Genomic DNA, 18555 nt, shown 5'->3' on the forward strand with positions numbered 1-18555 from the left:
CTCTTATTACCAGCATTGAGCGATGCTTTCCACTCCCTCCTTGAAATTCTTTTTTCCTGGGCTTTTTTTTTTTTTAAATCTCCCAGTATTCTACTCTTCGTTTCTACTTCTATCATCCTGACTGTTCCCCATCTGGCCCTTCTCCCTTCTCTGAGCTGTCCCTAAAAGACTCTTCCTTCTTCCTGTTACACCCTTTCTCTGTAGGGCTTCAGTTATCAGAACTACCAGAACAATCCCCAGGGCAACATCTCCAATCCTGTGGTCTCTCCCAATCTCCCTGCTAGATGTCTACCAGCATTTCTAATGTCTAATACAGAACTCGTCTTTCTTCTATCCCAAAGTCGTCTTCCCTTCTGGGTTACTTGTGACTTATATTTATATTTATTTTTATTTTTATTTATTTATTTTTTTAAAGATATTTTTTATTTATTTGACAGAGAGAGAGAGAGAGGTCACAAGTAGGCAGAGAGGCGGGCAGAGAGAGAGGGGGAAGCATGCTCCCTGCTGAGCAGAGAGCCTGATGCGGGGCTCGATCCCAGGACCCTGGGATCATGACCTAAGCCAAAGGCAGAGACTTTAACCCACTGAGCCACCCAGGTGCCCCTACTTGTGACTTTTAATGGTTCTACCACCCTTCAATAATCCGGGCTCAAAAATTCAGGGCCATTTTGACTTCTCTTCCTTGTTTCTCTCTTCAGTTGTTTAGTCCTATACCACCTACCTCCATGATCTTATTTACTTAGTCGATTCACACATATTGAGTAATTGCTGTAGGGATGGATTCTGGGGCTGCAGTGGTGAACAAGACAAGTGAGAACCCTGCCTTCCTGGAGTTTATATTCTAGTAGGGCAGACACAATTTCAGGTGGCAATTAGTACTATTAGAAAAACAAATACCGCAGGGGTGCCTGGGTGGCTTGGTCGGTTCAGCGTCTGCCTTTGTCTTAATCCCAGGGTCCTGGGATCTAGCCCTGAGTCGGGGTGGGGGTGGGGGTGGGGGTGGGGGGGGGTCCTTGCTCAGCAGGGGGTCTGCTTTTCCCTCTGCCCCTCCCCCCATGCACGTGCATGCATGCACACTCTCTCATCCTCTTTCACTCTCCCAAATAAACACAATCTTAAAAAAAAAAAAAAAAAGGAAAACAACCTAGAGGGATCATGAGTGATTGATAGTGGTAACAGGGGCTACTATTTCAGACAGATTGGCTAAGAAAAGCCTCTTCAGAAGATGACATTAAAGCTCCCTGAATGTGAAAGTGAGCCTTGTGAAGATCTGAAGAAAGACTGTTCTAGGGAGGTGGAACAGCAAGTACAAAGGCACTGGGGTGGAAATGAATTTGGCATGTTTGAAGAACCACAAAAAAACCAACGTGCTTGGTGTAGTATAAATAAGCAGGGGAAGAGTGGTAGACAATGAGACCAGATAGGGCAGAAATGAAGGAACTTGCAAGCCATGGTAAGGAGTTTAGATCTTATTCTAAGTGTAATGGGAAATGTTTGGGGAGTTTTGACTTAGGGGGTGATGGGGTCTGATTCATGCATTAAAGACCACTAGAGAACAGACTATAAGGGAAAGTAATATAGTACTTGTTAAACAAACAAACAAAAAAATCCACACCATATTCTTTTTTTTTTTTTTTTTTTAATTTTTCCACACCATATTCTTAGGCAATACACATGGCCATTAAGCCACTTTCTGGATTTTTTTAAAGTATCTTTACATTCAACATAGGGCTCGAACTCATAACCCAGATATCAAGAGGCACATACTCTAACTGAGCCAGCTGGGTACCCTGAGCCACTTTTTTATAAATGAAAGTTTCAATTCAACAGATACGCAATTTCCTCATTCATAAATAATGACATTATGAGTTGAAATACTTTCATTTCCTTAGTTTAGATTAAAATAACACCATGGGGGCACCTGGGTGGCTCAGTGGGTTAAAGCCTCTGCCTTCGGCTCAGGTCATGATCCCAGGGTTCTGGGATCGAGCCCCACATCGGGCTCTCTGCTCAGCGGGAAGCCTGCTTCCCCCTCTGTCTCTCTGCCTGCCTCTCTGCCTACTTGTGATCTCTGTCTGTCAAATCAACAAATAAAATCTTAAAAAAGATAAAAAAAATAAAAAAATAAAATAACACCATGTTTCTGAAATGGACAGTAAGCAATGGAGCATATAGGTTTGCTCATTTTCTACTTATATGTTATGTAAATGAAACCAAATCTTTTGGGCATTTTGCCATCAGTAATGTCCAATAGCACAATTAGGAATGAATTAACAAAAGTATTTATAAAAAATTCACAGATTGTGTGTAATGAGGTACAATGGACCAGGCATTCAGTGTGCCAAACAGGAATGAATAATGCTAAAATTATGTTTTCACTAGGGGTCTACAAAGAAGGAAGCTGAAAATAAAATGAATAAAAGATAAAGGCATTTCAATTATTGTCAGGTTATAAAAGGTTTGTACTTTTATGTCATGTGAAGCTAGAGAATGGAGGCATAGCAAATGAGTCTATTATGTCAGTATCATTTGGAGTCAGACAATTAAGCTTTTAGCATCTACCAACACTGAATATGTCGCCTATAAAACTGAACACAACGTGGTAGATTGAGAAGAAAAAAAAAAGACCATTATGAAATAATCAGTATTCCTATTAGGCTTTGAAGGTTCCTTTTATTTACAAAAAGCAATTCACTCATCTCTGTATTCTCTGGGTTTATTCAAAAAGCAATTCACTCATCTCTGTATTTTCTGGGCTTATTCATTTCCTTCCATGTACATAAATAAATGTCATGCTTGCCTTTTCATTCCCAAAAGTCTAAAAAGGGAAGAGCACCACAGTAGGGAATGATGACTTTCTTTCTTACTGGGTTTATGGGTGAGGTAACTTAACATGGAATTCATTCATCAAACAGTCATGGAGAATCAACCATGTGTCAAACACCGTAATAGGTAGCAGGAATACTAAGCCAAAAAAGACGACATCACATGGTGAGAAGGGAGTGCTGCTTCTCTGAGGAAGACTCAAGACAGCATTTCTAACATAACAGCAGCTGTTTCTAGAGGCTGGTGTCTTAATTAAGATTGTAAAAAAGTATCCTTTCTATTTTTTCCTCCAAATTTCCTTCGGTTGGATAGAAAAGAGTCAAAGAGGTGAAGGAGACAGAGAAGAGTCATCTCATGGGGGTGTGAAGATTGACTCGAAGCTCTAAATGTAATTTGTATCTCTTATTCTAATGGGATGGGATGCTGTATTCCAGGGAAAATTCTAGCTATGCCACTCTAAAGGTTGTCTTCTCAACTGAGAAGACAGAAGCAAATGGCAGTAGTTTATGATACTTATTTTCTATTGCTATGCCAAATGATCAGATATTTGGCAGCTTAGAATGACACACATGTATTTTATTACCTCACAGTTTCTGTGCATCAGGATTCTAGGAAAAGCATAGCCAAGTCTTCTACCTAGGGTCTCACAAAGCTGCAGTCTCATCTGAGGCTTGACTGGGGAAGGTTTTGCTATTGTCAAAAGAATTCAATTCCTTGTGGTTATAGAACTAATAAAGGCTTCTGTTCCCCTGGCTATCCACCTGATGCTGCCTTCAGTTCCTTGCCATATGGGTCTCCCAACATAGCAACTCACTTCTTTGAAGCCAGAAAGGAGTGGGAGACTATAGCAAAATGGGCACTAAAATCTTGTGCAATGTTAGCATGTATATCTTGTCTTTGCTGTGCTCTATTGGTTAGAAGTAAATCACAGGTCCTGCACATCCTCCATGGGACAGGATCACACAAAAGCATGAACACTGAGAAGGAGGGATCATAGGGACCCTGACTTAAAAGAGGGTCTACCACATTACTTAGACTTGTCCCCTCTATGTTAATTTAACATACTGAGCCTTCTTTTTATTATTGCTTCAAATACAGCTCTTCCCATCTTTAAAAATTTTTAAAAGCTGAACTTAATCCTCGCTTTAACATTCATGCCACTATTCTTAAGAGTTCTTGTTAGTTCTAGGTTGTTTGTCCAGCTTTTATACATTTGTTTGAACATCTAAGCTTAGCATAGAACTCTGGGAAGTTTTCCTTGATTTATATGTACACTTCTGCCCTTTCCTTCTTGCTGAGACTATAAGGGAAATTCTGAATGGAATTCATTTTTTTAAGATTTATTACTCCACAAGTCACATTGCTATCCATGGTCTCTAAACATTAAGAACAAGCCCATTTAACCCAAGTTTAAAATAAAACAAAACTGGAATCTGTGGTATATGTCCAGATATGTACATAATTAAACAATTGCATCCTCTTTAGATTCTCTTAGTAGAACTACAATCCCAGCAGGTGTTACAGTAGTTGAAGTGCTTCCCTATTACAATAGCTTGGCACACACAGTTAACAATCCACCTTAATGAAAGCATCATCCACACTCTTTTTCTGCCTGGGCTGTTTGAGGTCCACTTTTACAGATTCACTTTGGTTTCTTTCTCTCTCTCTCTCTCTTTCTTTCTCTCTCTCTCTCTTTTTTTTTTTTTTCAGCTCTATTGCTCTTTCTGGAGCATCACCCCCTTCACATTCATGGATTTCTGACAGGAAAATACCTGTAGTCTTACACCCCTTCTACCAGATCTGAAAAAAAGGTGTGGTCATTCATGGAAATACTTTTTGGTCACAAATCCCCAGCTGATGGTGTGTAGCACCCACCTAGGGTCAGTATGTATGAGAGAGAAGAGTTAATTCTGTTCTTCCACAAGTCTCTCCTACCTCATGACTGAGCTTTAGCTGTTTACTTTCTACAACAGGGGCATCCTCAACATTGGCAGAGTCTGATTTTAGTGTCTCATACATAGGTGCTCAACAAATATTTGTGGGAAGAATTGGCTAGCATCTACTTCTATGTATAAGTAGATAGTGCTATGTATTAGATTCATTCATATGGATGGGCATTTATTGTATTTAATAAATTCCTAGAAATGAAACTGAGGTTCAAAGAAAATGTACATTTTGACTCTCAGAGACAGAGACAGACTGTTCTCTACAATAGCTGAACTGAGTGAAATCTGTCAATGGTGTATGAGTGTGTTGGGGTTTCCTTATGTATTCACTAACACCACAGATATGTGGCCCTCTGGTGAATAAAAATGGCCTCATTATTTTAAACTCACTCCTAAGTGACATCAAAACATATATACTAAACATTCACATATATTAAGTATCATTATTAAATAAATATTAATCACAGTTATAAAATAGAAATATCTCATGAACACCTACTATGTGCCATATACTGTTCTAAACATTACCTAAATTGTAATGAAGAAGATATTCAAGATCCGTATTCTCAAGGAGCTCATATTTTAATAGAGGAAACATACAGTAAACAAGTAAGCAAACAAATAATACTGTGAAGTCCTACGAAGAGAATAAATTATGGGAGTGAAACAGAGATCTGGAGGTAGAGAGGAGGCCAACATTAAACAGACTGTTAGGGCCCTTGGCTGACTTAGTAGGAAGAACATGTGACTCCTGAACTCAGGGCTGTGAGTCCCAGCCCCATGGTGGGTGTAGAGATTAAATAAATAAGAAACAACTCTAAAAAAGAAATAGATGGTTATGAAAGTAACCAGGCTGAGGATTGAATGATACCATGAACTGGACCTCTCCATCCATACTGTCCTATTTTCTCAAGTATCAGGCACTCTCCTGCCTCAGGGCCTTTGCACTTATAATCTAGAACATTCTCCTAGCAGGTAACTATAAGACTTACTCCTTCCTTGTATGGGTGAAATGCCTGTGCAAGTCTAGTTTAAGGGTTTGCAGTGAACTGGTGCTAGCTGTACCCATTCTCAGGTAGTATTAGTACTGCTATCTTCTATACAAGTTCAGCAAGGCTTCCCTCTCCATTAAAAGACTAGGACATCTGGAGAGCCCTTGAGGTTGCCAGCTAGACATAAACTTTATTGTTTCAAACTTCATAGCCATGAAATAAATTTGAGCTGAAGCTGGGCTTCTCTACTGCTCCTTTAAAGAATGAAATGTTACTGGCAACTGTTTTTAGAGGCATTTTAGCACTTGGTTTCTCACATGTTCTCAGTGGAGTAATTTAATAATGATAGATTACATAAATTGACATGAGTAGACATCTTTTACCACCTTCTAAGGTTTCCAGCTCTCAAGAAAAAAAAAAAAAAAGGAAGGAAAAAAGAAAAGAAAAGAAGATAAAGGTGGGGTAAGGAGAGAAGAGTTTATTAGTTTATATCGGACTAGGTTGCAGGGACAAAGTAAAATACCCTTTTTACACACTGACCATGAATGATGAAGGTTATAATGATGAAGATAATGATGATATGTATTGAGCACCTACCAGATGGGAGCCACTTTATAAACATCTTCTTTAATCAGCTAACCTATTCAGATATGTTAGTTTTAATCCTCTAAACAACCCTATGAGTTAGTGATATCTCCAATTTCATAGACGAAGAAAATGAGACTCAGGGAGATAACAGAACCCCAAAAGCATAAATCTATTAGGTGGAAGGGCTGATATTTGAACCCTGTAGCATATGGTCTTTTTAATACTATTCTGTCTTTCTACAAGTAACAATGAAACTATCTTTTTGATACAGATATCATTTAGGGTGCAAATAGCTATTTTTTTGCTGTAAAAACTAAAGGCAATTTCACAAATGATACTTCATTTTATCCTGTGATATAATGAGCAGTAATGCTCCTTCTTTCCATTTCATAAGTGGAGCAAAAGCGAGGTTGAGGAATTTACCTAAGGTTTAAAAAATCTTGTCCTAGATGCAGGTTTTCTCACTCTCAATACTCTCTCTCTATCCTACTTGAACTTTAACTTTCATTAGCATTTGGTGGTTACTATAAAAGAAACGAGAAACACAAATAGCACTGTATAGTCCCAAGACCTAATCATTTTTTTTAGTCTAGTTGGTAAAGTCGGTTAGAATAGTTCATAAAGTCACATATTTTTTAAAAACACTATTAAAGATTCAGTTCTTGACTCTATCTTTAGTTTCAAAATCTTCATCAAGGCACATTTGTTATTCCTTCTTTATGCATTATTTTGTAAATGGTTTCAAAGAGAGCTTTTTTACTGTAAGTTTTCTATGATAGTTAAAAATTCTTTTACTTTAATTTTTTAAATTTTTTAAAGACTTTATTTATTTATTTGACAGAGAGAGAGAGAGAGAGATCACAAGTAGATGGAGAGGCAGGCAGAGAGAGAGGGGGAAGCAGATTGCCTACTGAGCAGAGAGCCTGATATGGGCTTGATCCCAGGACCCTGGGATCCTAGGGCCCTGACCCAGGACACTTAACCCACTGAGCCACCCAGGGGCCCCTCTTTTAATTTTAAAAAGGATGCTTTAAATTTCAGAATTAACAAATGCTCACTCCAAAAAAAGAGAAAAATTAAAATAAAGATTTCTAATTAAAAAAAAACAACAACCCACAGATATTTTTCCAATCTGACCTCCTGAGAAAAACATTGCTATCAATGAGTTAGGTTGGAATCTATACCTGTTTAGAAGCTATTAAAGCTCTTTAAGCCTTGTTGTTTTATTCATAATATTTGTAAATCATGAAAATTAGTTAAGCTGAGGTAAATTTTGGTCAATGATTCTAATTAAAATAAAAAATGAACTCTAATAAAACAATCATATTTATATAGTGCTTTATATTTACAAAGCACTTTTATACTAGTTCACTCAATCCTTGAAACAACCTTATTAGGAAGACTGTATCCCTAATTTCCAGACGGAAAGCCAAGACTCCAAGAGGTCATCGTAACTTATCAAATCTAAGACACCACTGAGAATACCACACTTTGCCATTTTATATGCTAAAAAACAAAACAAAACAAAAACAAAAACGCCAATTCAGTCGTGACATAATGACCTAAGTGGACTGTGTGAGACTCACAGGACTTAATATTAGAAGACCTGAGTCAGGGGTCTGGCATTACCCTTTCCAAGCGTGTGACTGAGGCAAACCTTCCTCCCCCACCCCCGCCCCTAAAAATAAATGGTTACTCAGCATCTGAAGTGTGCTTGGGGGAAAAAAGCCAAGGAGAACATGAAGTAGTTGGTACACATCAGAAACGGGTAAGGTAAACCATTTAAGTTCTCTGAGCCTTGATCTTTTCATATCTTTTAAATTAGAAAACAATAATGCCTATCTCACAGGGTTGCCTTGAGGACATATGGATGCAAAATAGTACTTTCAAACTACCTATGGCATTATTATCTTTAAATATATTTATTTGTAGTAGTAATATTAATACTCTACTGTTCACTGCAGGAACTTCTGATCTACACTGGTGTATCATATTAAATCATTATTAAAGCTGTTCCTGCACACGACAGCTACTGCCACTGTCTCCCTTGAGATGAGCTGTTAATACTCTGTCCTCATATGAACTCTGGAGAATACCTTTTCATTAACCCGAAAGAATGTATTCCGTTTGGATGAGGACATTTTCAGGCCTTGAGGGAAAATATTTCTTTCTGGCATCATTCGCATTTTGCTTGTCGGGTTATAGGATTGAAACACGAGCCCCATGGTAGACTATCACTGCAGTCAGTTCTAATTGTGAAGGAACTGGAGTTCCATTTTTCTGGAAGAGAGATGGTGTACTACACTCAAACATCATTGCCTTCTGGAAGTTTTGAAGCAGTCCTTGTTTTTTTTTTTTTACCTTTGTGTTGGAAATCATTCTGTGTTCCCATGTTAGTGCGAAGGTATATAGGCTTTTCCCTGAATAAATCCTAGATATTGCATATCCTGCAATCCCCTTGACAACTCTATTCCTGCCTGGTGGGAGGAATTGAGTCTTGTTCATCTGGACATGTCTTCATAGCTTCCAGCTGCTGGCAGTATACGTGATTAAAGTATGTATCTGAAATATTTCCCTGGAAATGGTCTTCTAAGAAGACCATGTGGTAGCTCTGGGATTGATTCACACTACGTATTTTGTGTCTAGGCTAAATACTGGAAATATGGTGGCTTTCTGATTTTATGACTGGCAAGCTGTATTATATCTGCTTCTTATGTACCAACAGAAAATAGTAGATAGTTACAGATTTGGTATTGTTACATAACTTTAGCATTTCAATTCTCAGGAATTTGTTTAATGAAAAAGGCAAATATCCAAGAATTAATTAATGTGCAGAAGGAGCAACAGGACAACATGCGATAGTTAAAGATCCTAGATGACAAGAGAACTGCTTTGTGCATCTGGACTTCTGACCCAGTCTGCACATGAATATCAGGTTTAAAATTTTTTTTTTGAATTTTTTATTTATGAATATCAGGTTTAAATATGAATACTGAATTTCAGGTGTTCCAAAATGTGATATACAGTGATGAACTACTGAATCTCTTCTTAAAAATGAATATTTGTTCCTTGCTACTCAAACTCAGCCCCAGCTACTATTCTGTTCCTTGTCAATCACGGTCATCACCAACCAGTCTTCCTGAGTTCCTTACTCTTGCGAATCCTATAGCCCAGTTTCAAACAAATGCCTGGATCATCTTTTAAAATGTAGATCAGATCAGGTTTTTTTCTCCTGCTTAAAGCCATCAGGGGCTCTTATGACACTCAAAAGAAAATCCACCCCTGAAGCAAATAATACATTATATTTTAAGAAAAAAAAAAAAAAGTAAAGAAAAGAAAAGAAAATCCAAACTTCTTAAAATGTTGTTCAAATCCCTGTGTGGTCTTGCTCCGCTCTACATTTCCACCCTTATCTCATGCTTACTTGTCTGTTCCCTCCTACGTATCAGAAACCCAGGCTTTCTTCTGTCCCTCCAATATGTCAAGATTGCTCCTACCTCAAGGCTTTAGGATTTGGCAAAAAAAAAAAAAAAAAAAAAAATCTCTTCCTATAGATTTTCTCCTGGCTGAATCTTGGCTCAAAAGTCACCTCTTCAAAGAGGCTTAGGATTCCCACTCCTACATCATCTGGTTTTATTGTATGCGTAATAGTTATTGCTGTCTGGAATTACTTACTGACTTGCTAACTTGTTTGTCCAATTCTACCCTTACAATGTACCTAAGCAGCTTAACAGCAAGGAAGCTAGTACCCCACTGCCTAGGTCAGGGTCTGGCTGATTGCAGATACTCAATAAATAGTTCATGAAGGAATGAAGTAATAAATCTAAATGGCTACCTTTTCTTACACGAGGTATTTCTCTCTCACTTTTTTTTTTTACCCTGGAAATAAAACTGTACCAGGAAAGAAATTACTTATTTTTATTGAAGCGAACAATAATTTGCTCATGTAAAGCAAAATTAAATAACCCGAGCACAGTTTCCTTTCCAGAGATCACCCGAGATTACATTCGATATATTTTCTTAATGGAACATCACAGCAGTGACCTACTTTCAAATTGCAACAATACAAGAGAATATGTGAGTTCATGGTTTTTCTTGAATGGTGTGACAACACCAGTATTTACAACAGGTATTATCTAGCTCTGAATGATCACACCACTAGAGAACAGGTTCAACTCACTACAAAAACAGGTGAGACGACATCAGAGTCACATAAACTATCCCCTTATGCTTGGAACAATCTGTCCCAATTCTAGGAGAAAAAAGATACATAAATAGCAATGATAACTTTATGAAGAAGGAAATACTATAATAAATACTATAAACAATTCTAAACAGGACAGCTGACTTTCACAAAAAATTTATAGCTTTTCCTTTGATAAACTCATGTTAGTTAATAAAAATATGTGCAGGGGGAAATAAGAGAAGCAGTGGTGACAGTTTGAGACCTAGACTAAGTACAATGAGAAATGCTGTATCAAGTCTGACTTCTAAAAGGAAAAAAAAAAATTACAAAGTCCTTCAAATGTGCAGTACAACATTTCCCCCTTTTCTCATAGAACGTTTTCCCATCTGCCTAAATAACTTCTAATTAGCGTCAGAATTTAAAGACAAAAAGCAGCTATTACTGACATTCTTATTTTAAAAGCTAAAATACTGCCAGTTTCAGACAGGAACACCTGAATTGATGCAGGAAGGTTGCATAGACAAATCTATATAATCACCTGGTCATTGTTTGGTAGGGGCAAACTTCACCTTTGTTTTCAACTGGTTGAGTGAAAACTACATGATTATTCCACCAATTTTTAACAGTTGAACATCTTTATTTCTGCCATTAAAAGAAATGCTGTGATGCAAATAATTATATATATATTTTTATGCACATTGCTCATTATTTTCTTTGCAAAATACCAACAGGTGGGATTATTGGGTTAAAATACATGACCACTAAAATATTATTTCAACTTTCAAAAACACTTTTCAAATAGATATTTTAAAAGCTCTTGATATATACTGCAAAACTGATTCCCAGGGACGTTGTGCCAAATTATATTCCCACCTGTAGTGGATGAGAATATTTACTTTCAACTTTAATTAGTGGCAGGCCCAGATGGCTCCTAAATTGGATGGATTTTTTTTTTTTTAATGCCTAATATATAACTTAAGAAAGTGCATTCTCCACAGGAAGATTCCTGCTCCCTGCTTCCTTTGCTCAGGCATCACTTGGGTCCTCGTGGGTGTAGAAACCTTGGCTCCAGCTGCTCATCTCAATCCCGTGAATCTCTGAAGCTTAAGGGCTCACTTATCATTACAGTTTTACCCTCTGTTCTTGGTGCAGAGAGACGCGCATTTCTTGGTTTTCATCTTTTAAATACACAAACATAATTTTAAATGTCATTTCTAAGTGTAGGAGCAGAATGGGGAGGTTTTGGCATGAGATCACTCTGCCATCTTGGTAGATGGTAGTCTATTCTGAATCCTGACAGCTCTATTTTCTTGCTTTAATACTGTGGACTTTTTCAGGATCATATACTGGTATGCTTATGGATATATAAATTTGTTCAAAAGATTTTGAATGAAATGTGTGTGCATATATATGCATATATATACACATAATAAATGCATAAACATAAAAAACATAACGCACATGCATGTGTGTATGTGTGTGTGTGATGTATTTCTCTTTATAAAAGCTTGAATTTAGAGAATTCTCTACTCAGAATTGGTTTTTGACCTTTGAAAGGATGTGTGGACCCTGTGGCTGCACTGACATTCAACCAAGTTGTTGTTGGTGTTACCCTCTCGCAGCTCTGGCAGGGAGCTGGCCAGCGTGCCCTTCTGTTTTGAGTAGAAGGATGATGCAGCAATCTGAGGGGAGTGAGAGGTGAGCCAGGACCAGAGGTGGCTGTCAAGAGCACTGTGGCATCTGGTGCAGAAGCCACTGTCCCGGGCTCCCTTTCCAATGTACCCCAGTGCATGTCAGATGTCAAGTATGTCTACACTGCCTAAAGGACCAAGCCCCAGTTGGCCTTCTGCTTGACACAGAATCTGTGAATCGTGAGGATTTCAAAAGTGCCACTGACTCACCAAGATAAAACAAGAAAAAGAGCCCAGTTACCCCCTCACCAGTCGTTGGCTTTATTCATTACCCCTTCAAATCAGAATGCATTAAGGACTGTCCTCCTGCCACAGTGACCTCCAGTTACTCCCACAATTGCCACTATTGTTCAGCAGGGGGGCTAACAAGTTGGTGGTTCGTGTTTTCACTGTATGTGGTCCCACCTGCCCTATCGAAAACTTTGGGATTTGCCTGTAACGACTACTGCTTTTGAAGATTTTTACTCTATTTTTACACTACATTTATCATTTCTTTGGGAATCTTGAAGGAACTTAGATGCCTGGGATTGGCTGCCAATTTACCAAGAAGTCAATAAGTTCTTATTAAAAACCTCCTATGGAATATCTGGCCAGATATTATTTTATTATGCATTTTAAAAACAGAACTGCAGGGGTGCCTGGGTGGCTCCGTTGCTAAGCGTCTGCCTTCAGCTCAGGTCAGGATCCCAGGGTCCTGGGATAGAGCCCCGCACTGGGCTCCCTGCTCTGCAGGCTTCTGCTTCTCCCTCTGCCACTCCCCCTGCTTGTTCCCTCTCTGTCAAATAAATAAATAAAATCTTAAAAAAAAAAAAAAAAAAAAAAAAGGAACTGCTTCTTCCTGCTTTTGTTACAGGATTATTTTGTCAATCTAGATGTCGGCCGAAGACTGCAGCTCAAAACAAGTAGCTCTTTCAAATAAAGATTACACTAACACATTATGATACTGACTATGTAAATATTGATGGAGACTGACATAAGCACCTCTAAGGGTTCCAATACCGATTGAAAAATGCCTATTTGTCTATATAACATTTCAGTAGAGGCAGTATAATGGAACACACCTAAGTTTTGTTATAGTTAGCAATAAACAACTGAAAGATAAGCTGCTGATTCAGACACTTAACCACGGTTTCCTGTGATGGTTACATTCTAACTCAAAGTTGAAAGTAACAGTAAGTGTTATATATTAAGAAAAGCTCTCATCTACTCTATTTTCAAATGGCTCCAAACTAAAAGAAGATTTAGACAATAATTACCTAATACTCCGCACAGAGGAAAAAGTACATTTAAATGATTTAAATGCTATTTAAATGCTTTAAATAATAGTAAGAATGTGGTGCCAGTATTAGCAGCACCAGCAGCAGCGATGTCCACTCGTGGAATATCTTCTATTACCGGGTGCTTGGTTAGCCACTTTCCAAGTATCTCGCTTGATCCCCCAATCCTGTCACTTCAGATATCGTGAGCTCCACCTTTCACATGGCGAGAGAGAACCAGAGATGAAGTCATTTGCCCAGTGGAGTTGGCTGGCTAACTGGGATGCTCCCTGGGGCACCTCCAGGGATCTGCAGGGCTTCTGCAGAGCACTGTTTACGTGGGTTCAGACTGGTCCTCTGGGCTGCCTCCAGGAGCCCCATACTTCTCCATTGCTAGAGGCATCCTGACGAGAGCTGAAGGGCCAGGTTTGCAAGGCTATAGGAAGCATTAGTGTTCTCTGTGATCCTACATCTTAAGTGGGGGTTTATGCACACTCTGAAGATGGATGCAAACGTGTGTGATTGCACATGTCTGGGAACAGGGCTTCTGTGAGATTTCAGTGGAGACCACCATCCAAAAAAAGGTTCAGAATTATCTCCTACATATTCCCCAGGGACTGGTTTTAAGCTATAATACCCAAGAAATCTGATTCTCATTTCTGAGGAAATCCCATCATATAACATCCCAGAGTGTACTTATGCTAAGAAGAAAGTAGAGGTAATTACCCAAGAGAAAATTCCAAATTGTTACTTGAGATAAGCAGACAGTCACGCCAAAGGAAATGAGGTTAGAGACTGCAGTTGAATTATCTACCTCATGGAAGCGATTTTCTGCTTTTCATTACATACAGAAAAAAGCTACTGCATAAAGAAAAAGAAAAATGAGCTGAGTTTATCTGAATTATCAAACATAAAAAGACATGTCATAAAAATTATAAAAGGACTGGGAATATATGCCAATATTAGCAATTATATTTCTACATAAAAAGACAATGCAGAAACTATTTGCTAGTTTAAACAGCAGACTTGGTACAACCTTATGACAGATAAAAAGTGCAGATGGAATTTTTCACTTTTCTTCCATAGAAGTTCTGCTGAATTTCAAATATTTTCTTTGAATAATCATGTTTGACAAATATAAAGGTTAATGTTAGTGAGGTAATTAAAACTGATGATCGCAATGTCCGCTGGGCTATGTGTGTGTATGCAGGTGTTTCCCTCCACTGTTCCCACCCTCACTTAAAAATGTCTAATACATAAAATTCTGAGTATACATATAATACATTAGAACTGATTATTTTCATCTACTCTGAAACTTACAGAATTGCTTTACATAAAGAGTTCTTATAGGGTTTTTGAAATATAATTTTTGATTTTTTAAAAATTTAATAGGTTATACAAAATTAAGAACAAAAGACCTCACTGCAGAAATTGAGCAGATACTATTAGAGGCATGTCTTCCAAACCTCTTTCTGTGACATAGTTTTGAAGTTAAAAATTACCCCCAAAGGGTCTTTAAAAAGGAAGCCAAACCATTTGCTACCTAGGACTCTACTCAAAACGTGGATACTTTGTTAACAAAGAATTTCATCTGTACCTCTCCACACGTGTATTTATATATGTTCCCCAGCATAGGGAAGATTAAGAGTGGCAAACAGGGATAGTGGAATGGGAGAGGCCAGTACAAAGACAACCAGCAGACAGACTGACATCAAGGAAACAGACATAAGAACAAACAGATAAAAACGGAGTCTAAATCCATGAAGAGCCAAAAGTGCTGGGAGGCAGGAGGAGGGAAGGATGGCAATGTCCAATCATTTAAGCTCTCCCCAAGGATCTCCCTGTGTGCTGGGTTGTTGGAAGTTACTTAGCCAGTTCCCCTGCTTCTCTTTCTAGCCCAGTGCTGACGCTGGGGGTGTCCAGTGACAGATCATGCAGTTCTTTTAAGAAAGGTATTCTCTTGGCCCCGGCTTAGGAGTAAATGCCTGAGCCAGCAGCTCTGATGAGGAGGGAACTGGTTCAGCTATTCCACAGCCCTTTAATTAATTACCTGCCGACTGCCCAAGGGTCTGTTCCTAGTTTTCCCTGCCTGTGATCCTGGAAGTTTTTTCATGGTTCTACTTAACTCACTGTTTCAGCAGTTTTGTTGTTCATCTTTATTGTGTTTTGGGGTCTTTTGCTCAGCTGGGCTGTACCTTCAATTTTATCCTATCTGTTGCATATTATTCAAAAATTCCTCAATGTGGGTTCTAACCTTTCAGGTTTCCACTGCCATGGATTTATTTTTCTGTTTACTCTCCCATTTCAAAAAGACTTTGGATGGAAGTAGAGGTAATCAGCTTTCTTCTCTTAGAAGCCATTTCAGGCACTTTAAATAAAGTAAATATTCTCCCCCTACAATTAGTGTATTAAGATTGTTTTTCTTATCAATTAGCTATTAATTTTACTGTAGGAAAACCAACACATTTAACAAAATTAAACTGTCAAGCTTAGAATTCCTTTTTGTTCTGTTAAATAAATTACTAAAAAAAAAAAAAAGTGAAAAATTGCAGAAAACTTACAATCCATGTCAAGTATGGCCCGAACAGATTTAACGAGTTCCTTAGATTCAAGAGCCAGCGTTGCTGGGATGTTACGTCCATTCCTTCCCAGTGGTGTAAGAGAAGTCTGAGAAGCTAACATGGCTCTTCTTTCACTGTGAGGGCAGTAACATAAAGTTGAACTTATCATTCAATAAATAACATCTATTTTGACTTAATCTAAATTCTTATGTATAAAAATATTTATACTTCTGGGAACAGTGTATTCTTACAGCCAGAAAATGAAGTAATCACAAAACATTTGTTTTCAGTTCTTTATTATGTAGCAAAGACATATTTAAAGAATTAGATTGACCTCATAATAAGGAAGAATAAATCATTTGTTGGGCTTATTTTGTGAGTGCTTATGTTATGCTAACATGATGTAGTCTTTAGTTTTGTAAAAATTCAAATGAAGCATTAAACAGAAAATAGAGTATATTAAAAAGAAAGAGTCATGGGGTGCCTGGGGTTCAGTTGGTTAGGTTAAGCATCTGCCTTTGGCTCAGGTCATGATCTCGGGGTCCTGGGATCAAGACCCACATGGGGCTCCCTGCTCAGTGGGTAGCCTGCTTCTACCTCTGCCCTGCTGCTCCCCCTGTTCATGCTCTCTCTCTCTAAAAGAAATACATAAAATCTTTAAAAAAAAAAAAAAGACTGAACCATATTTTTCTAGAGTTTAAGTTTCCCAGATGTGGTGAAAATTTGCTTAATGTTGTTTTTTAAGGTTACCCTTTTTTCTTGAACCAGTTTAAGGCAAGGGTAGGCTCTGGCTTTTAAAGATTTATTTATTTATTTATTTGACAGACAGAGATCACAAGTAGGCAGAGAAGCAGGCAGAGAGAGAGAGAGGAGGAAGCAGGCTCCCTGCTGAGCAGAGAGCCTGATGTGGGGCTCGATCCCAGGACCCTGGAATCCTGACCTGAGCCCAAGGCAGAGGCTTTAACTCCCTGAGCTACCCAGGCGCCCAGGCTCTGGCTTTTAAATAGTCATTTTTAACCTTCATATTGAATGCCAAAACTTTTGAAATATTATTCAAGGGCATGAGACCTTGATGCTTGGGATGGGGGATATACATAACCACACAAGGGGAATCTGCTTGCTAAGTATTTTAAATTCTCATTGAAAATAATTATCATGAAATTCACATAATTATCTTACATCATTAGCAGCATGGATAGCAATAAAATGTCAGATTTTTCATTAGAATAAGGCATTACAATAAAACAAATTAAAAAATGTACTATTATCGCATAACATATGGAATAATCAAATTACTATGTTGTACACCTGAAACTAATATACATTGTATGTCAACTATATTTCAGTAATAAAATATTTTTAAAAGTATACTACCATAGACATTCTTCTAAAAGTAAAAAAAAAAATGCCATGTGAAACCCTAAAATATAATAAGAACACAATGATTCAACTTCATTTATTTATTTATTTATTTATTTATTTTAAAGATTTTATTTAGTAGGTAGAGAGGCAGGCAGAGAGAGAGGAAGGAAAGCAGGCTCCCTGCAGAGCAGAGTCCGATGCAGGGCTCGATCCCAGGATCCTGGAATCATGACCTGAGCCGAAGGCAGAGGCTTTAACCCACTGAGCCACCCAGGTGCCCAATCAACTTCATTTATCAAACTGCTGTTTTTATAGCGAAGGGCAGAGTTTTCCTGTTTCTGCAAGCCTGTATTGCTACAAGTAGAAATACATTGCTAGTGGCAGCTATTATAAGATGAGGGAAAAAACTGCTTTGAAAATGTATAAACAGGAAACTTTCTTTTGTCTATCTTTCATTATGTATCAAAATGACCATAAACTTGCATTTTGAAATACATAAATCTTATTAGTAAGTTTGTAGCTCTTAGTAAGAAACTTTAAATTGGAAACAAACTGTGAATAATAACAAAACCAAGGTGTATCCTCCAAATGTATTCCTTTTATTTGTGTCTACTGAACGTTGATAATGAAAGAAAGTGATTGTATGAACATGTTTTATAAAATTCTATTTGCCATAACAACTGATCTGCTGGCTTGAGACTGACCTTTCAAGTAATTTTTATTCATACACAGGATGCTTACAGAACTTCAAGGTAATCCCATTTTTACAGAATTCCTGACAAAAACAATATAGGTGATTCCTACCTCAATTTTCAAGTTCTAGGTTATAATGACTGGCTAAATCCCCCCAGGAATTTCTTTTACAGAGATGGGGTCAAAACAACATGTCCTTGTATCTATTTCCACAAAACATGAAAAAACAGCATCCAGTAGGAGTTTTGTCACATCTTAAGATTATTTAAGAGATTTTAGTATTTTAATCACAATTACCAAATGAAAAACGTAATCATACTCTACAGAAAACACTTAAATATTCTTACCTTAAATTTGGTAAAGGAGAAGTATTATCCGAAAATAATTCTTGAATGGTCTAGAGACAAACAAGACAGTAAAGGAGATTTTAAGTTTGGTATTTTTAGGATGTCTT

The 18555-nt window shown here is 37.8% G+C and overlaps 1 protein-coding gene across 2 annotated transcripts in view; it reads right to left on the reverse strand.

Annotated features, from left to right (window-relative positions):
* Nucleotides 1-18555, reverse strand: part of STXBP4 (syntaxin binding protein 4) — a 161622-nt gene that overhangs the window by 47448 nt on the left and 95619 nt on the right. For both annotated transcript variants that reach the window (XM_080825320.1, XM_080825321.1), the window contains 2 exons: nt 18449-18498; nt 16047-16180 (listed from right to left, as the gene is read on the reverse strand). In XM_080825320.1, the coding sequence (XP_080681446.1) occupies nt 16047-16180; nt 18449-18498 (184 nt within the window). The remainder of the gene's footprint in view (nt 1-16046; nt 16181-18448; nt 18499-18555) is intronic.

The sequence above is a fragment of the Martes martes genome (assembly GCF_963455335.1).
Source record: "Martes martes genome assembly, chromosome: 16".
Lineage (NCBI taxonomy): Eukaryota > Metazoa > Chordata > Mammalia > Carnivora > Mustelidae > Martes > Martes martes.